Source organism: Rhinolophus hipposideros (assembly GCF_964194185.1).
Source record: "Rhinolophus hipposideros genome assembly, chromosome: 18".
Taxonomy (NCBI): domain Eukaryota; kingdom Metazoa; phylum Chordata; class Mammalia; order Chiroptera; family Rhinolophidae; genus Rhinolophus; species Rhinolophus hipposideros.
Genome location: NC_138064.1, coordinates 43393479 through 43415699, shown reverse-complemented (window position 1 = coordinate 43415699; position 22221 = coordinate 43393479). Strand labels below are relative to the sequence as shown.

General features: G+C 34.0%; 1 protein-coding gene across 3 annotated transcripts in view; it reads right to left on the bottom strand.

The window, feature by feature from the left end:
• The window catches only part of SEMA3C (semaphorin 3C), a 183011-nt gene that overhangs the window by 4938 nt on the left and 155852 nt on the right, over positions 1 to 22221 (bottom strand). For all 3 annotated transcript variants that reach the window (XM_081080112.1, XM_081080114.1, XM_081080113.1), the window contains 3 exons: positions 19513 to 19670; positions 4083 to 4150; positions 1702 to 1832 (listed from right to left, as the gene is read on the bottom strand). In XM_081080112.1, the coding sequence (XP_080936238.1) occupies positions 1702 to 1832; positions 4083 to 4150; positions 19513 to 19670 (357 nt within the window). The remainder of the gene's footprint in view (positions 1 to 1701; positions 1833 to 4082; positions 4151 to 19512; positions 19671 to 22221) is intronic.

Sequence of the window (22221 nt, the reverse complement as noted above, 5' to 3'; positions counted from 1 at the left end):
TTGGAAATAGAACATTAGAGTTATCACAAAAGAGATTTGATTCATAAGACATTCCATTTTAAATTGTGTTTATTAATTTCTGTGTCATATATTCAAATATATTTAATTTTAAATAGAAATTATATTCACTTATTGTATATTATTCTATTGAACATTTTACTGAATAAAAGAAAAGCATGTAATCCTTGTTAGATAATCCCTTGTCTGAGTTTTTGATTTCCCATTCACATACACACATACAGATTTTCTGAGGAAGGATTGGTCATGTCCATGTGTCATGTTCTAGCCTAAGAACTCCATTTCTGTGTGATAATCATCATCAAACATTATGACTTCTACCCCAGGTTAATTAGTAAGGCAATTATTATTAAAATCCACAAATATTAAACAAATTTAAAATTAACTAGACTATAGAAATTTCAAGACTTCTTTGATGATAGATTTTGTAGCAAAGAAAATAGATACCAAACCATTTCATTAATGAAAAAAATAAAGTAACATTAGTATCATAGAATTCTGGGGCAAGAAGGGGTCCTGAAGTTCATCTAATTCATAGTTTCTCCAGATACTTAAATCCTTCTTATACAAGTGGTCATCAGTCTGTTTTAAAATTTAGTGATAGGGGACATAAATTTTCTAAACAGCTCATAGCATCTTTGGATAGGCAGGTGTGAGCATTAGAAAGTATGTTTTCATCAAGAGCCAACATGTCTTTCGGTAACTTTGATGTAATGTCTATGGTCTATAGCTTGGGACGTATCCTTTCTAGGTACCCCTAATTAATTTAATACACAGTATCAAAACTGCCCACAACATAAATGAAGGAGGCTCCATTTTCCCCTTTCCTCCATCAGACTTTTTGATGTACTACTAATAGCAATACATTTTAGAGTACTTGAAGGCAATATATGTGTATATACATTATATATATATACACACACGTGTATATATATATATATATCTGTATATGTGTCTACACATATATTTTTCTTCTTCCTGTCATTCATTGGGACACTGTGGCATCAATATGATGGAATTCATTATTTATAATATTTACCCTATGCCTTTTTACATTTCCCTTTTAAAAACAGCTCTTTCCAATCAGCAAAAGGTGAGTGTAAGTGTCCTTTTATTTGAAAATCTAGAGTTTTATTCCATGTCACTAAATAAACGCAATGGTCTCATAAACAATGATTCCACATATTACCTAACCGAAACCCGAGAGTTATGAATAATAAAGCAATGGAAACAGATTACCATACAGCAGAAAAATGCTGTTTCCCATAAAGGTTATAGTTTAGTGTAATTTCTTGCTGAGGAAAATTGAACTTTATTATTTGTTTTAAAAGCCCCTTTTATCTTGTGAATCACACAAAGGTGCTGTTGTATGAGAACTTGGCTTCTGGATTTGCACACATCTTGTTTCTTTTACAAATGCTTCCTCACATCAATCCCTCGTCTGAGCACCCAAGCTCTTGTTTCAATCACCATGTTACAGAGGTGAGCTGGCAGAGAGGATTTCTAATTAATCCATCAACTGTACGGACAAAAGATTTTACAGAAGTTGGCACTTGTCATCCCAAAGACATAAAAGGATGTTCATATGCCTTTCTTTTTCCTTGGATCTGAACCGCACTGGGGGATGGTGAGGTAATGCTCTTTCCAAAGCCCTGACTGATTGCTGCTGTGCCCATCACTCACCTCTTTCCTCCTGTCTTTGTCTTTCTGTAATAACCACTTGATAGATGCTTGAGGAGACTTGGGGGCACACTCAAGGAAAGTGGTGTTATTTTTTACTCCATACTGAACAATTTCAGCTGCATTTCTATATGCTGAAAAGCAAAAAATAAGAGAGACACATACAGAAAGAGAGAAAGAGAAACAAAGACATTTAGAGCATATCCTTCTTTATGAATGCTTATTTCTCTATAAAATTGCAATCAATTATGGCAGCCTCCAAAAGGCAATCTTAATCATTTAACAAGCAAACTATTACACATTGTTTACCTGTTTTGTTTAATCTAAAGGGAAGGAGAGAACGACATAGGGAATCAGTATTTATTCAAGAATCACTTTATACCAAAGAATAGAAGTATAACAGTAACAGGAACGCATGTAATGCAACTTTGACGAGATCCTTGTGAATCAGGTTTCCTCAGCTTTTCAGAACTGAGCAGACTGAATCTGGGAGTTTTGAGGAAATAAACATCGGGAAAAGGCAGAAAGCAAGGTCAGACCACAGTGGGATGCAGTGGCTGAGAATACAGGCTTTGAAATCCGAGTTACCGGAGGTAAAATCCGGACTTCACCACTACTGGCTATGTCACCTGAGGGAAATTACTTGCTCTCTCAGTGTTTTCAGTTTTACTTGTCCCTAACACACAGATTGTTACATTTTCACACAGGTTCTCTCCTGAATTTCTTAAGTTAGGAAAGGCATTTAGTATAATCATGTGGTAGCTTAGACATGGACAGAATACTCATTTATAAAGTGGGAATAAAAATAGACCCTGCTTTAGTATAATTTCTTTGTTTTGTTTTGTTTTGTTTTAAATTTATTATTATTTTTTATTAGTTTCAGGTGTACAAGACAAGGTTAGTATAATTTCTTGAGCAGTAAGTGAGATAATCCATAAAAAAAGCATTTAGCTCAGGTTCTAACACAAAATCAACATCAATGTTTGTTCATTATTACCTTAACAGCCAATATTCCTACCAGTATGACTACTGTGACTATGAATGAGAACTGACACAGAGATTTATAAAATATTCAGAGAAATGGTAACCTGGATTTGTTCCCTCAGTTAGATGTATGGAAAAATTAAGCAAAGGTGTCTTAATTTTGTCCTTGTAGTTGGTGTAGGTAGTAACAAGAATCCTATTCCTTACTAAAAAAGAAAAATAAATAAATAAATGAATAAATAAATAAATAAATGTCAGACTCAAAAAGATTATTAATAGGAATCTCAGTGTAATTTGTTAACAACAGTACATCTATAGCACATTGGTGAACCAGGAGGAAGTTCTGCCTGGAGACATTTCTGGTGGAGTTGAGGTGGGATGAGGGGATGAGTGGGGAAAAGTGTAATAATATGGTATCTCCGTGTGAGGATGGGAAGTAAGGGATTAGATTAATTTTAATTTTAATTTTTAATTTTAATTTTAAGATGCAAGACCGTATTGTCAAGAGTATATGAAATAGTTATAAATTGTAAAATCAAGGCACTGTGTAGTACCCCTATTTCTGGAGCAGTATTATTCACAAGAGACAAAAGGTGGAAGCAACCCACGTGTCCAGGGATGGATGAATGGATAAAAAAAATATGTGATATATACACATGCACACACACACACACACACACACAAAATGGAATATTTTCCCACCTTGAACAGGAGAGAAATTCTGATATATGTTATAACATGAATGAACCCTGAGAAAGACATTATGCTAAGTGAAATAAACTAGTTACAAAATGACAAACATTGTTTGATTCCACTTATATAAGCTATTTAGAGTAGTCAAGTTCATAGACACAGAAAGTAGAATGGTGGTTGCCAGCAGTTCAGGAAGGCAGAATAGGGTGTTAGTGTTTAATGGGTATGGAGTTTCACTTTGGGAGGATGAAATGGTTCTGGAGATGGATGGTGGTGCCTGTTGCACAGCAATGTGAATGGACTTAATACTACAGAACTGTAAACGTTAAAATGATTAAAATAGCAAATTTTATGTTATGCACATTTACCACAATAAAAAAACAAGCAAAGTGCTATTCTGTTAGTTCTTAATAGTAAATTTAAAATATTTTTTTCTTCAAAAAGAAAATAATAGTTAAGAAAATCTGTAATTGAAAGACCTACTAACTAGATACCAAGGTATCTGTGTTTCTAGACATGTTTTTCACAGTTCTTAGTATACATACAAATGACATTTAATTTTTAATAACCATATATAAATAAGAATTTTATAGCAAATCTTTGCTTAAAATAAAATACTTGAATTTATTATGACATTTCTTTTACTGAAATGTGATATGGAACACTGCTACTCATTAGCAAGTTTGACCATCGCTCACTTTTAATACCTTTTAGATTAAATCCTCTGCATTGAGTCAGTGGATTTCCATGTCTCACATCTTGTCTTCGGCTCCTCCTGTAAGTACAGAATTATACATAAGTGACTTAGAATTAACATCGCCAATTACACTATATTTAAAAGACAGCACTTTAAATTTTATAATCTTTTGATTGCCTAAGTTTTTATAGAGAAAAGAGATGCAATTATCTGATATTTCTTGTTCAAAGCCTCAATAATAGAGTGAGTACTTAACCTTAATTTCAACCTAAATTAATCCAGTCTCTCCCCTCCTACCATTTGTGTTATAATGGCTATGAACCTTCTACCATGTTTCCTTGAAAATAAGACCTAACTCTTAGTAAAATAAGCCCTAGCATGAGTTTTCAGGATGACATTCCCTGAACATAAGCCCTAATGTGTCTTTTGGAGCAAAAATTAATATAAGACCCAGTCTTATTTTTGGGAAAACACAGTATTATGTGAATTTTCTAGGTAAATGCTAAATTCTAAATTAATAGTGTACATTTTTAGTGCGGAGATATTCACCTAAAATTTTCTAAGATGATAACTCCAAAAGTATAAGCTCACTAGTATTTTCCCTCTTACAAGTTTTTTCTTATATATTTCTTTAAATAGTCAATACTTTCTAATTTCCAGATACATTAAAACTTTTCCAAAACAAGTGAAATCAATATAGAATGTGGATATTTAAATAAAGTTAAACAAAATTGTTCATTTACTAGAATAAGTATTTTCCTTCTACTTTTTATTTAGAAAATTTTCAAGTCCACAGAAAAGTGGATATATGAGTATAATGCATACTGGTATACCTAGATTTGTAAACTGAATTTTGTCATATTTGTTTTTTCTCTCATATGCCAAGTATATGTCATGCATATACTGTGTATACACATACATGGAAATCTTTAGAAAATAAGTTGTTGACACGATGCTCACACTTAAATGCCAAACATTTTCTAAGAATAAATTATTTTCCTACATATCATCATACTAAAGATACTAATATTTACTCAATAACATTATATAATATACATTTTATATTAAAATTTTCTTAGTTGTCCCCAACATATCCCTTATAGATTTTTAAATTATTCAGGATCCAGTTAAGTTTCACTCATTGCATTTAGTTGTTACATATCACCAGCTTAAGCATTTCAAAAACTTAGTTACATTCTTTGTAAGTTAGTCATTATTTAAATAAAAGTTTTACATTATTTGCAAACTAATTTCCTGAGTCTTAGTCTTAGCTATATATATATTAGCTTTAATTATATTACATGGTGCAACAAATCAAAATAGAGCAACTGACATTCTCTTAAAAATGAATCATGGATATTAGCATTGCTGTAAGAGACCAGGAAGGGAACTCTTTTTAAATACTAGGAATGTCAGGATAAATTGATTATTTGCTATCAGTGCTGAGAAGTATATATGACTGAGCGTATCACCTAATTGGGTTATTGTCTCTTAATATTTTACCCTTAAAGATAAATTGAAATGTTCAGTAAAAATGACAAATATTAAAATCTCACAGGGATTATCAACTTTACAAAGCAAAGCTAATCTCAGTCATTGAGAATGAAAAAAAAATCATTTCAATGTTACAGTGAATAGTTAATAGTTTATGTACTCAGTGGATTACATACGTCTATTTATGGGACTATAGGTATAAAATTTTGTGTCATTTAAGTATGCTTTCTATAAAACAGTAACAGGAACCTTATTCAATTATATATTTCTACACAACCATACAAACACAAACTAGTGGAAGTCACTTTTGTCTCAGAAAAGACAATCATTATTGTACTCTAGAAGACTCCTATATTAAGCATTTACTGCATTGCATTTGCTATCTATTTAAGTCACAGTGTTATTTATTACCAGCCAACTTGTGAGTATATATTATATGAACACCACCTGAGAGTTCTTATGACTGATTTGGTTATTTTCAGCCATCTAGACAAGCAATATCACTCACAGTGGTTAAATTTATTTTCCCGTGATTAGCACTATGTTATGGTTTACTCATGTACATGAACCCTCAAGCTAGGCAATCTGAATTTACAGTATCACATAACTTTCAGACATTCAAATATGGAACAACGTTATTATGGTTTGGCTTAAATGGTATCAGCAAGGCAGTCATCTGAGCCTTCTGTATGTGTAGATTCCCTGGAAGGCATTCATAGAGCATTGCAAAAGCATGTGGGTAGGCAGAGTAATCTTATATTGCATGTAGGATTTGGAATTTGGCTCAAGTTGAGAATATTTCTCCTATTATAGTCTATTCCTTTGGATAAACAATGAAATCATTTTCTTCTTGTATAGAAAACACATATTTACTTGAAGATTGAACTGATTACCTTGTTTTAAAATAAAATTTCTAACTATGTTTCTGAATCTAGAATAAATAATATTTGAGTCTAAATTGCAATATTTGACACAAATACCCAAATATTTAAGACACTTCAGAGTGAAGAGGGGAAAAAAAAAACAAAAATACCTATATTGTTTACTATGAATTACCTTCTTTTAAAAAAAGAGAAATACTGAGCCAAAGATATGTATCAACTTGATTATGTCAAAGTATAAACTTCACTGATTTCCAAGTTTAACTATTTCTCTGTTTCCATGCAAAGGACATGATTTTTTCATTCTTATAAATTCCTCTCCATGATCTTTGTGTTCCAGAAAGCACAATTGGAATAAAACCAGGTAAGTTAACACTGTTAAAGAAAATGAATATCGGTGTGACATCAGAACATGTTGGTGTGATGGGCTCCTTGATATTACCCCTTGAAGTTACAACAAGTTGAACAGCTATAATTCAACATAGGATTCCCTACACAACACACAAACACATTTGTGAGATACACTTATCAAAATACCTGAAGGTGGGCAAATCAGAGCAAACAGGAGGAGGAAAGGGAGAATTACAGAGACATAGTCCTCAGGATGCAGCCCAGAGCTCAAAGCAGTGCCAGGAGAGGGGAGAATTGAGTCTGCAGGTGCACTTTCTGTGGCACGAACAATTCAGCATGAGGGATCAGCATATAACACAGCTGAATCCAGTGACCAGGGAAGAAACCAGAGGGCAAAGACTGAATACAGAGGTGTAATATCTGAAGTCCAACGATCCTTAATGCCAGGCAGAAAACAAAGACACAGAGAGTGATCTCCAGAGCCTGCCTCTCTCACACTCTCCCAGTGTTAGCAGTGGGACCCAGAAACAGTAGAAGTGTCAGTTAAAAAACAGAATATCTACAGTGCTGAGAACTGGAGAGATAGTTCCTGAGCAGCAGAGGCACAGTGCAACTAATTTCAGTGACAAGGGAGGAGCTATAGGGACGAGTCAGCTGTGGTTTGGCAGTCACCATTACTTAAAAGAAAACAAAGCACAAACACACCAGCTGCCTCTCCAAGCCCACCCTTGTTCCACCTTACACGACTGATTGCAGTGGGGGTACCCACCCAGGGCTGCTGAGGCACACAGTTCTGCATCTGGCTGTGGGGTCAGCACTGAGATTTCAGAGGTTCAGAACCACATCACCCAACACATTCTCCCAAAGGGGTGGGATCTTGAGACTGAAGGGACCTGGTCACAGAGGAGAAGCTCACCTCACCAGGAATTCTCCCACCATTGGAAAAGCCAGAACAGCTCAAGAGAAAATAAAATGATCTAGTGCAAGAGAAAATAAAATGCCCCAGCACCACCTACTGGAAAGCAAAAGAAAGACCTTTTCATATCAACCTGCAACAGAATTCACTCCTGTAGATGTCCAGGAAGAGAAATAATCCATTAACTACCATGAATGGCCATGGTAACAAAGCAGCTAAGGAAGAAAACAAAACAAAACAAAACAAAATCTCTAGAAGACAAACTTAAATATGCAACTTCAATGACAGATAACTCAAGACTGCAGTTCTGAAAAAACTCAATGAGGTGCAAAAAAAGATCAGGTAGGCAGTTTAATGAACTCAGAAATTAAATCAACAAACAAAGGGAATATTTACGAAAGAGACTGACATTTTGAAATAGAACCAAATAAAAATTCTGTCATTGAAGAACTCAATAAAACAGATGAATAATGAAATAGACAACTTAGGAAATAGAGCTGACCGGATGGAGGAAAGAATTAGTGATTTGAAGCTAGAAATCTGGAAATGACACAGATGGAAGAAGAGAGAGAGTTGAGAGTTAAAAGAAGTGAAAGAACTCTACAAGTACTATCTGACTCCATCCAAAAGAGCAATATAAGAATAATGGGTATACTAAAAAGAGAAAAAAGGGAGAAGGGTACAGAGAATCTATTCAAATAGTCGACAAGAACTTCCCAAATCTATGGAAAGCACTGGATCCTCAAATTCAAGATGTGAACAGAACACCTAATTACCTCAATCCTAACAGGCCTTCTCCAAGGCATATTACATTGAAATTGTCAAAAATTTATGACAAAGAAAGAATTCTCAAGGCAGACAGGGAGAAAAAGACGGTAACCTAAAAGGGAAAGCCATAGATTATAATCAGATTTTTCAGCAGAAACGCTACAAGACAGGAGGCAGTGGAATCAAATATTCAGACGACTGACAGCGAGAAATTACCAATCAAGAATAATATACCCAGCAAAGTTATCCTTAATATGGAGGAAGAATAAAGACCTTTCCAGATACACAGAAGCTGAGGGAATTTTCTACCACAAGGCCTGTATTACAGGAAACATTGAAGGAGGCTACTTGACCTGAAACAAAAAAGTCAAAAGGACACAAAACTATGAGCAACATTACTAACAGACAGACAGAAGTAGGAAATGGCAACCTCTATACAGAATAGGCTACTATAAACTTAAATATAACATAAAGGGTACAGAAGATAAAAACATAAATAAAGAAAAAAAGAAAAAGACAATTTGCTACTGCAACTCAGAAATGTACTCACAACATAAGTAGGGATAGATTGTGGCAACAAAAACATAAAAGGGGAGAGGGTACAAGTCTGAATTTGCAAAGAGAAATGGAGATAAGATACAGGTTGAATAGAAAAGGACTACTGTATATGTGAAACATTCTTTTACATAAGCTTAATGGTAACCACACAGAAAAAAATCCAGAACTGAGATACATAACATAAAAAAAGAGGAAACAGAGGAAAACATCATAAAGACCAACAAATTAAAATAATAGACAGAAAACACAAGGGCAAAGGACAATGGAGACTTTGAGCTACCAGAAAACTAGATAAAATGGCTATAGGAAAACCTCACACATCAATAGCACCCTAAATGTAAATGGTCTGAGCTCACAAACAAAAAGGCACAGAGTAGCAGATTGGATCAAAAAACTAAACCCAACTATATGATGCCTAAAAGAGACACATCTCAACTACAAGGACAAATAGAGACTCAAAGAAAAAGGGTGAAAATGATACTCCAAGGAAATGGCATCCAGAGAAAAGTGAATGTAACCATACTTATATCTGATGAAACAGACTTCAGAATAAATTAAAAAAAAGTAACAAGAGACAAAGATGGACCTTTCATAATGATAAAGTGCACAATACAACAAGAGGACATAACGTTTATCAATATATATGCCCCCAATTAGGGAGCATGCTCCCAACCAAAATATATAAAGCAACTAATAACAGAACTAAAGGGAGAAACTGACAAAAACACAAAATATAGTAGGGGACCTAAATACGCCATTGGCAGCTATGGCTAGATCATCCAAACAAAAAATCAATAAGGAAATATCAGCCTTAAATGACATATCAGACCAAATGGATATAACTAGCATTTGCAGAGCATTTCATTCTAGAACAACAGACTATACATGCTTTTCTAGTGCATATGGAACATTCTCAACAATAGACTACTACATGTATATGTTGGGACACAAAAAGAGCCTCAGTAAATTTAACAAGATTGTGAAATATCATACCAAGAATAGTCTCTGACCACAATGCTTTCAAATTGGGGATCAACTGCCAAAAAAAAAAAAAAAAAGAAAGAAAAAGAAAAAACACAAATATATGGAGATTAAATAACATGCTATTAAAGAATAACTGGGTCAAAGAAGAAATAAAAGGAGAGATCAAAAGATACATAGAAACAAATGAGAATGAAAATACATCACATCCAAATAATTAAAGTGCAGCAAAAGCAGTAGTAAGAAGGAAATTTATGTCATCACAGGTCTACCTCAAGAAACAAGAAAAATACCAAACAAACAACCTAACATTTCATCTTAAAGAACTACAAAAAGAAGAACAAAGGAAACCCAAAGTCAGCAGAAGAAAGAAAACAAATAAAAATAAAAATTAGAGCAGAATTAAATGAAACAGAGAATAAATAGACAACAGGAAAAAAAATTAATGCAACAAAGAGCAGTTTCGTTGAAAAGATTAATTAAATTGACAAACGAGTGGCTACACTTACACTAAGGTAAAAAGAAAAAAGACACAAATAAACAAAATCAGAAATGAAAGAGGAGAAGTTACTACAGATACCACAGAAACACAAAGGATCATGCAAGAATACTATGAAGAAAAAAAAAAAAAGAATACTATGAAGGACTATATGCCACCAAATTCAATAATATGGAAGAAATGGATGAATTCGTAGAATTATATAACCTTTCTAGACTGAACCATGAAGAACTGGAAAATCTAAATAGACTGATTAACAGTAAGGAAATTGAAACAATCATCCTAAACCTCCCCAAAAGCAGAAGTTCATGGTCAGATGGCTTAATTAGTGAAGTCTATCAAATATTCAAAGATGGTTTAGTACCTGTCCTCCTCAAAGTTTTCCAAAGAAACAATGATGAAGAGGCAATGCTTCCTAATTCATTTTATGAGGTCAACATTACCCTAATACTAACACCGGGTAAGGACAACATAAAACAAGAAAACTACAGACCAATATTTCTGATGAATACAGATGCAAAAATCCTAAACAAAATATTAGTAGATTAAATAATACATTTAAAAGATTATGCATCATGATCAAGTGGGGTTCATTCCAAGGATACAAGGATGATTCAATCCATGCTAATAGATCAATGTGATATACCACATAAACGATATAAACAATAAAAATCATATGATTACATCAGTAGATGCAGAAAAAGTATTTGACAAGATACGACATCCATTTATGATCAAAACACTTAATAAAATAGGTATAGAAGAAAAGCACCTCAACATAATAAAGGCCATATACAACAAACCCTCAGCTAATATCAAACTTAATGGTGAAAAACTGAAAACTTTTCCTCTAAAATTAGGAATAAGACAGGAATGCCCCATCACCACTGCTATTCAACATGGTATTGGAAGTCCTAGCCAGAGCAATTAGGCAAGAGAAAGAAATAAAAGGCATTCAAATTAGGAATGAAGAAGTTAAACTGTCACATCTTGCAGATGATATGATTATTTATATAGAAAATCCTAAAGACTCCACCAAAAAACTATTACAAACAATAAACAAATAAAGTTGCAGGATACAAAATCAATGTACAAAACTCCACTGCATTCCTGTATACTAGCAATGAAATTTCAGAAAAAGAAATGAAAAAAATTCATTTTGCAATTGCAACAAAAAAAATAAAATGCCTAGGAATAAATTTAACAAAGGATGTGAAGACCTATATACTGAAAACTATTAAGACATTATTAAAAGAAACTGAAGAAGACACAAAGCAATATAAAGATATTCTGTGCTCATGGATTGTAAGAATGAACATAGTTAAAACGGCCATATTACCCAAAGCAATATACAGATTTAACACAATTCCCATGAAAATCCCAATAGCATTTTTTTCAATAAATGGACAAAAAATCATCATATTTGTATGGAATCACAAAAGTCCCTGAATAAACAAACAGACAACACAAAAAAATCCCCAAACCAAAACAAAACAAAAGGTGGAGGTATCACACTCTCCGACTTCAATTTATACTACAAAGTGACGATTATCAAACAGCAGGGCATTCACAGAAAAACTGACACATAGACCAGTGGAACAGAACAGCCCCCAAATAAACCCACATATATTATAGGTTGACAATTTTTGACAAAGGAGCAGAAAACATACAACGGAGAAAAGAAAGCCTCTTCAATAAATGGTGCTGGGAAAATTGGAAAGGCACGTGCAAAAGAATGAAACTAGACTGTTATCTCTTACCACATACCAAAAACTAATTAAAAGTGGATCAAAGACCTAAATTTAAGACCTGAAACAAAAAATTTCACAGAAGAAAACATAGGTACTGATCTTATGAACCTTGGGTTCAGAGAGGATTTTATAAATTTGACCTCAAAGGCAAGGGAAGCAAAAGCAAAAATAAATGAATAGCTACTGTATCAAACCAAAAAGCTTCTGCACAGAAAGAGAAACTGTCAACAAAACAAAGGCAACCAATCGAATGGGAGAAGATATTTGCAAACAATGCCTCTAACAAGGGCTAATATCCAGAATATATAAGTAACTCACACTACTCAACAACAAAAAAACAAGCAATCCAGCTGAAAATGGGCAGAACACTTCAACAGACACCTCTCCCAAGAAGACATACAGCCAACCAATACATGAAAAGATGCTCAACTTCACCAGCTATTAGGGAAATGCAAATCAAAACCATAATGAGATACCACCCCGTACCTGTTAGAATAGCTATCATCCACAAGACAAGTAAGAACAAGTGTTGGAGAGGCTGTGGAGAAAAAGGAACCCTCATCCACTGATGGTGGGATGCAGATTGGTACAGCCACTATGGAAGGCAGTGTGGAGGTTCCTCAAAAAAATTAAGAACAGAATTACCATATGACCCAGCAATCTCTCTTCTTGGTTTCTACCCCAAAAATCTGAAAACATTTATCTATAAAGATATATGTACGGGATATTAGGAAATCATTCTTTCATTTATTCAGTAAACACGTTTTGCATTCACTATAAGTATATGGCTATATACCATATACTATAAATATATAACTACGTTTGGAAATAATTTGGAGAATTTAAATAGTATAGATATTTTTAAGAAACCCAGTATGCAAGCCAAAGATGAGTATGGGTAGGACAAGGAATACTATGCATATATCACAGTTTCTGGCTCCTTGTGATAGTATTTACACAATGCTAGAGATCATCAAGATAGCTCTTTAAATGGTTACTACTTTCTTTCTCAACCCATGATGCATGTTTTATTTTTCCTCTTTGTATTTTTTTATTGAAGAATAGATGATATATAAATTTCTGTGGAACAACATATTTTTTCTCTTTTTTTAATTAAACTTTATTGGGGTGACAATTGTTAGTAAAGGTACATGGATTGGAGGAATCAACCTAGTTAAAATAGCCGTAATACCCAAAGCAATGTACAGATTTAATGCAATCCCCATCAAAATCCCAATGGCATTTTTTTAAGAAATAGGACAAAAAATCATCAGATTTGTATGGAACCGCAAAAGACCCCAAACAGGCAAAGCAATCCTAAGAAAAAAGAACATTGCTGGAGATATCACGCTTTCTGATTTCAGCTTGTACTACAGGGCTACAATAATCAAAACATTATGGTGTTAGCAGAAAAAGAGACACGGCCTAATGGAACATCACAATAAGTCAGCATAATAAGTCTAATTAACATGTCACCATACTTAGTTGTAATTTTTTTTCTTGTTTTGAGGACTTTTAAGATTTAGTCTCTTAGCAATTTTCAAATATGCAATATAGTATTATTAATATTGTCACCATGCTGTGAACTTCATCTCCATGACTTATTTTCTAACTGGAAAGTTTGTGCCTTTTGATCCACTTCACCCATTTCTCCCACTCTCCACCTCCCACTTCTGGCAAGCACCAATCTGTTCTCTTTATCTATGAGCTTGGTTCGTTGTTGTTTTTAAAATTCTACACATAAGTGAGATCATACTGTATTTGTCTTTCTCTGACTCATTTCACTTAGCATGATACACTCTACATCCATCCTTATTGTCACAAATGGCAAGATTTCACTTTTTTATGGCAGAATAGTATTCTATTGCGTATATATATTGATTTTGTATATATTTGTATGTGAAAAAATGCTGCAATAAACATGAGGGTGCACATATAGTTTTTAATTAGTGTTTTTGTTTTCTCATATTAAATACTGAGAAGTAGAATTGCCGATCACTTGACAGTTGTATTTTTAATTTTTTAAGGAACGTCCAAACCATTTTCCATTGTGGCCTCACCAATTTACAATCCCACCAGCAGTGCACAAGGGTTCCCTTTTCTCTACATCTTGTTCAATATCTTGTTATTTGTGTTTTTGATAACAGCCATCTTAACAGGTGTGAGGTGATACTTCATATGGTTTTGATTTTCATTTCCCTAATGATTAATGATTGGTGTTGAGCATCTTTTCATGTACCTATTGGCCCTCTGTATGTCTTCTTTGGAAAAATGTCTATTCAGATCTTCTGCCCATCATTTAATCAGTTGTTTTTTTTTTTTGTTTTGTTTTGTTTTTGCTATTCACTTGTATGAGTTCTTTATTTACCTGCATATTAACCCCTTTTCAGATATATAATTTACAAATATTTTCTCCCATTCAGTAGGTTGCATTTTCATTTTGTTGATGATTTTCTTTGCTGTACAAAACTTTTTAGTTTGCTACAGTACTAATTGCTTATTTTTGCTTTTGTTGCTTTTGCTTTTGAAGTAAGATCCAAAAACTCATCACCAAAACCAATGTCTTCTCGTTCTGTTTTCTTCTAGGAGTTTTATGGTTTCAGAACTCACATTCAAGTTTTTAATCCATTTTGAGTTAACTTTTGTGTGTGGTCTAAGATAGTGGTCCAGTTTCATTCTTTGCATGTGGCTGTCCAGTTTTCCCAACACCATTTATTGAAGAGACGGTCTTTTTCCCATCGTATATTCTGCCTCCTTAGGCATAAATTACTTGACCAAGTGTGGGTTTATTTCTGGGCATGCCATCTGGTTTCATTGATCTATGTGTCTGTTTATTTTTTAATTTTAATTTTTCAATTAATTACAGTTGACATTCAATATCATGTTAGTTTCAGGTGTATAGCATACTGGTTGGACATTTATATAACTTAAAGCAACCCCCCCCACAAGTCTTGCACCCACCTCATACCATGTATAGTTATTACAATATTACTGATAATTATTACAATATTATTACTTGTATAGTTATTAAAACATGATTGACTCTATTCCCTGAGCTGTAGTTTACCTCCTCATGACTATTTTGTAATTGCCAATTTGTATTTCTTAATCCCTTCACCTTTTTCACTCAGCCCCACATCCCTCCTGCAACCTGGGAATAATCAGTTTGTTCTTGTATCTGTGAGTATGCTTCTGTCTTGCTGTCTATTTATTTTGTTTTTCAGAATCTGCACGTAAGTGAAATCATATGGAATTTGTCTTTCTCTGTCCAACTTATTCCACTTAGCTCAATAGCCTCTAAGTCCATCCATGTCGTCGTAAATGGTAAGACATCATTCATTTTAAGGACTAGTGATATTCTATTGCATATATGTGTCACATCTTCTTTATCTATCTTTCGATTGGGCCTGTAATCCATTTACATTTAAAGTAATTATTGATCGGTAGGTATATAGTTATTGCCATTTCATTAATTGATTTCTGATTGTTTTTGTAGTTCTTTTCTGCTCCTTTCTTATTCTCTTGCTTTCTTCTCTTGTATGTTGATGGCTTTCTGTAGTATTGTGTTTGGATTCCTTTTGCATTATTTCTTGTATGTCACTTGTAGGTTTTTGGTTTGTGGTTACCATGTGCTTCATGTGTTCCAAGCTATGTTTGTAGCAGTCTATTTTAAGTTGATGGCCACTTAAGTTTGGACATATTCTATAATCACTACCATTTTTATTCACCCCCTCCACCTTTATGTTTTTGTTATTATTTTGTGTGTGTATGTGTGTTTGTGTGTAACCCTTAATTTACTGTTGTAATTACACATGATATTCCTACTTTTCCTTTTAACCTTTGTACTAGCTTTAATGTCAGTTGATCCACTGCTTTTATTATGTGTTTGCCTTTGTTCATGCGTCTGCTTTTATGCCAATACCCTACTACTTTGATTACAATAGCTTTGTGATATCGTTTGAAATCAGGAATTTGATGACTCCAGCTTTGTTCTTTCTCTAGATTGCTTTGGTTATTCGGAGTCTTTTGTGCTTCCATACAAATTTTAAGATTATTTGCTTTATTTCTGTGAAAAATGCCATTGGAATTTTGATAGGGATTACACTGAATCAGTAAATTGGTTTAGGTAATATGCATACTTTAACAATATTAATTTTCCAATCCATGAGCACAGAATACATGTTCCTTTACTTGTGCCATCTTCAATTTCTTTCATCATTATCTTACAGTTTTCAGTGTATAGGTCTTTCACCTCCTTGATTAAATTTATTGAATGTCAACTGTAATTAATTGAAAAATAAAAATTAAAAGAAACAGACACATAGGTATGCAGTCTGATGCAATTATAATGGGATGGTTTTCTTAATTTCTCTAATACTTTGTTATTAGTTTCTAGAAATGTAACTTTTTTTTGTGTATTGATTTCATATCCTGTAACTTTACTAAATTTATTTATCAGTTCTAACAGCAAACTCATGATACATGGTTCAATAGCAGGCATGGCATTATAACATTAAAAATTGCAAGATAGTTTCAGTTCTCTATTACAAGAATATGATTATGATTTGGGACATTAGGATAACAATGTGGAATCTACGTTTACACATCCATCTTAGAAAGGATAACTAGGTTGTAATAGGTGGGAGAATATAAGAACAAATGAGTCAACTCATAATTTCAACACGATCTTGTAAACATAAAAAAAATCTCAAATAGGCAATGGTAGTCTACATATATAGTATGGAATTTTACATGAGAAATATTCCTTGTTCTTAAATAAAAATAATTGTTGGCCAAAGCAACGGTCTGAGAGTTTTACAGGGAAGATGTGCTACTTTCCAATTCTTTCACCTCGTAAAAGAGGCTGGTATAGGACTACGGTAAGATTCACTTTGTGATACCCCCATCACTTGATTTCTTAGAAAGTGTAGTGCTTCAGCTTCATTCAGCACTAAATCTATTTAATAAATTGAAAATTGTATTCTAGATTTTAGAGACGCCAGCTTTTAGAATTGCTTATCAAGAAAAATTTACTTCCTTACAAACAGTTATGGTAATAATTTTTAAATATCACTTCTATCATAATTGGGAGTGAAAAACAAATGTGCGTGAAAATACAAATAGTGGCCACACAAATCATTTTTAATTTAAGATTACATTTGGAATTTGCTTCCCTCATACTTTGTATCCAGTTTGACCTCTAGCCCAGTGCAGACAGAAGATCTTGGGGTAAGAAGGTGCAGAAATTCTATGTAGAAATCAAGAGGCCATAGACCTCCCGACGAAATCTTCCAGTGCCCTGGAGGAACATGGGTCTTTGCACATAGACACTAAAGATTTCCTGGTTTAAACAATGGGAGTTCTCTTCATAGCTCGTCTTTAAATAGAAAAGACTTTCAGATTATCCAGCCCAGGCCCCTCCTCTCTACTCCAGATTCACATTTCTAACTGCCTGCTCAACATCTCCACTTGAATATCTCATAGCACCATTAACTTACCATCTTTCTCCCCCAACGCTTGCTTTTTCCAGTCTTCTCTTTCTCATTAAATGTCATCTCCATGTTTTCAATACTCACTTCTGACACCTTGGTTCATTTCTTAGGCCTCTATTTCTCTAACATCCCAGATGTAATACATCAGCAGATTTTGAGTTCTATCCGGAATCAGACCACTTTTTGCCACCTCTATCATCCCTCTGTAAGCCACCAGTATATCTCACCTGGTTCATTACAGTAGCTTAATTTTCTCCCCTCCCCCATCCTCTTCTTATCCCAGGGCTGCAATCCCAGACAAACCCAACCAGATGATCTTATTAAACTAAAAGTCAAATAATATCCCTCACATGCTCAAAAACCCTCAGTAGTTTTCCATTTCACTTCAGCTTTAAGGATTTCGGGTCTCTGTCTTTGGAATTATATTTTCCCAAATAATGCCATAGTGCCATTCCTCTTCATACTCAAGTTCTTGTTCAAATATCACATATTCAGTAATGTCACCCTTGCCCACCCATTTAACATTGTAGCCCTCTGCTTCCCACATCCCTTATCTACCTTTTTCACCTTTTTTAAATTCACAGACCTTTTTATTTTAGATCTACTAGAGGGTTTTCTTATGTATTTGTGTATCTTGTATCTTCCCCCTCTAGAATTTATTATCCCTCAAGGAAGGAATTTTTGTCTTTTGTTGTTGTTTTTCATGTTATATGGCTAGCTCTAGAACACTGTCTGGCAAGTAATTGTCCCGTGATAAAAATTTGTTGAAGACTAATAGATAAAAGGATCAGAATCATCTTGAGATGCAGAAGTGTGAGGGTAGTTTTAATTTGTCAATGTCCTTAGTGAATGTCCTTTATAACAGAGAATAAACGTGGTATAAAACACTATCACCCCAATGATTTTACTTGAAAGATCATTAGTGCTCATGGCTAGTCCAATTTGCCCTCTCCTGCTGACACAAATTTTTATAGGTTTTGGCCCTGTCACCCATCATGACCCATATGAAGGTATGACTGAAAATACCTGTGACCTTGGTTGGCCCTGAATTCTGCATACTCTATGTTTTACAGTCAATTTCTCTACAGGCTTTCCCTTCCAATTTGGTCCGGATTGTTTCAGAGCTTCCTGACTAAACTTTTGCTTGGATAAAAGACACTCTGTCTCAGAATGCCTTACTATGTTATTTAACCAGCAATCATGCACTCACTGTTCTAAAGGGTGAAGAATGGTCATCAAAGTTTTGAAGGCAATTCGGGGTACCCATCCCAGAGCAAGGCTCCTGTTGCCTTACCTAGCACACGTATTCGATTAAAGGAGAATTAAGTGATACTGGGAAATCCTAGGAAGGTGGGATTTAAGGATGTACTCAATCAAGAATATAAAACAAAGCAAAGAAAAGATAAAAATTAGGTAGCATGAAAAAAAAAAAAAGATAAATGCTGTGCTGCTTGAAATATTTGATGGGTCACCGGTGGGGGACCGAGGTGCGGCAGAGGTGCTTTAAAAGGAGAAAGAAATTTTTTCCAAAGTTCTGTACTCTAATTAACACATCACTGAGAATGTCACGTTATAAAGGACTGCCACTTTCTTCATTCAAAGACTAAATGTGGTGCTAAACACAGCTGCTGCTTTTAGTGCCTTTTCTAAACAATACCACAGTAGAGCTGATTCTAATGATGTGGATGGAACCCCGCTCAATTGTCCAGTGGCATCCACTTTGATTTTCAGTGAATGTTTAGTACTCACCGCTTGCCGGTTGGGTAGAACCTAGAGCAGGAATGGCCATCCCAGGCGCAGTAAGGGTCCCGGGCCAGGCAGCAGTCGGCACACGCTGTGCCATAGATGTGGCAGCGATGCAGAGACACTTGGGAAAGTCCTTCATTGGAGCTCACATACAACTGTTGCTATTAGAGGAATGATGATGATTTATTTCAGATGTGGAAGTTAAAAGACTTTCAGCAGGAACGCATTATAATATATGCCCACAAACCCTTGGATTCATTTTGAAATAGACTAAAAACGAGAAGTAAAATCCAGAGGGGTATAAAGCCAAAGTAAATAGAATTTTCCTACGTTAATATGCCTATAACATTACCACTTTCCTGTGTTTTTTTTTTTTTTTTTTTTTAAAGCTCAGAGCACCATGTAGAATGGTTATGTGTTTGAGACATTGGGATTCATTGTTCTCTCAGATTTGAGCTAATACATTACAGATTTAAATTACGATGTTTGCTTTTTTCTTTGAATGCTGTCTCTTAGCAAAGCACAAGGCAGCTTTCTTACTCTTCAAATCTGGCAAGCCATCACCTTGTAAATTTAAAAGAGTCAAGTCTAAAATAAAAGGCAGTTTTAAATTTAGCAAAAAAAGTAGATAATATTAGATAAAATTGAATAAGTTTTTTCACAGGCCTTCAAAAGTAACATATTACTCAGAGAAATTTCTAAATTATTTAGAAGATCACCAGTATTTATATTTAGACATGTCTTAAACTTCCTGCATGATCCAGAAATCTTCAGCACCCTAAATCATAAATAAAGATTTCATATTCCTTCATTTTTAGGGTGTCAAGAGTTTCTTATGATACTGCTACAGTTCATTCAGCTGTGCATAAAACAGTGCTTAGGAGTAAAAGGGTTCAATTTCTCATTGACATTCCGTATTTACAAACATGATATTACACAATTCAAGTCAGCAAAGTTCTCTAAGCTGGAACTTGCAGGCGTACACACACACACACACACACACACACACACATCTATACATATTCATACTTTATATATGTAACATAACACACACACACATCTATACATATCCATACTTTATATATGTAACGTATAACATATAACATATAATATATAATATATAACATATATATGTAACATATAACATATATGTGTTTAAACATACTGTTTAAAATTAAATCAATGGGGGCATCATTGATCCAACAGGCTCTGGAGGCAGACTTCTGGGATTCAAATCCTGGCTCAACCACAAATCTGCTATGTACTTTTTCTGAATTTCAGCTTCCTCTTTGGGAAAACTGGATAATAGAGCCCCTACCATACAGTGTTTTAAAGAACTAAATAAATGTAAGCGCTAACTCTACGTACAATGCTTAGGATAGGTTCTGGCTCCTCAGTGCTCAATGAGTGTTGAATATCAGTGGTAGTAAACTATCAATTAACTATCCATTTATAACTTTTTAGTTCTAATTATCCTCACTCGAATCCAATGGAAAATTATTTTATAAGATCAATTAGTTTTTCAGAAATTGGGCTGAAAAATACTGATCCTCAGTTGAGACATTCAAACTATAAGAAAACAACTGCATGTTTTGACAATAATAATTTCTCTAGAAACTTTTGAAATATGTGTTTATTGAGTATATTAATAAATAATATAGTGAATGCATCAGCTTCATTAAAACATTTTTAAAATGGTTTATTTGAGGAAAGGACATAGCTGGCTCCATTTTAGAAATTATCTTTTTTATTAATCCAATTATTTTCTGCTATGTGGAATGCAAGAATAAATTAGAGAATAAAGGAGCATAAAATGGACAATAAAATAGTTTGAACAGTAGGGAAAGTACTAAATTCACGGTAGTTAAGTCTATATAAAATATCATTGGCAATTTGTAGTTCTTTCACTCTGTAAAAATAATACAGTGTTCAGTTGTGCAAATGAATACCTAAAAAATCAATTACCCTGCCCTCGATCTAACTAATTTAATGAAACATTTTTAATTATCTATAATATAAGATGTTGAAGACAATTTAATGCTTAGTTTTTCCTGTGTGTGTGTGTGTTGTATATCGTAATTTTATGGAATGGATTGTGAACTATAAGTACACAAGCTGAATTACAAATTGAAACCTGTAAATGTATACTCAACTACTATGCCACACAAATGGCTTTGTGTCCATTTTGAATTTCCCTCTAATATTTTCTCTTTCCATTAAATAACTGTAAACAAAGGGCTTCCCTGCTGACTTCAAAGGCAATTCTGACTTGGGATCAGCTCCCTAGGACACTGGGGGAAATGACAAATGGCTTCTTGTTACTTGGGAAAATGTTTGTTATGCACCATACAAACATTTTTACAGATGAGATCTTTAGCTCGGTTGTAGCCTATTTATTTTTCTTCATAAAATTTAGTCAAGTGAAAAAGAGTACAAGACTGACTGTGAAATACTTCTTATTCTGTAACGTACCAAATATGGTGAAGAACACTAAAGTCATGTCATCAGTTGTGCTAACACATAAATCCTTTTATTCTCTATTCCAAGAAAAATAAGTCTCAGGCTCCTACAAATAACAGTTACCAAAGATCCACTTTATTTTCGGCAATTTGTATGAATTAAGTTGTTTGTAAGAACAGCATTACCTTGCAGAGGCAGAAACTTAGCTCAGAGAAGTTACATGAGTTGCTGGCAATTTACGGTCCAGTTGGG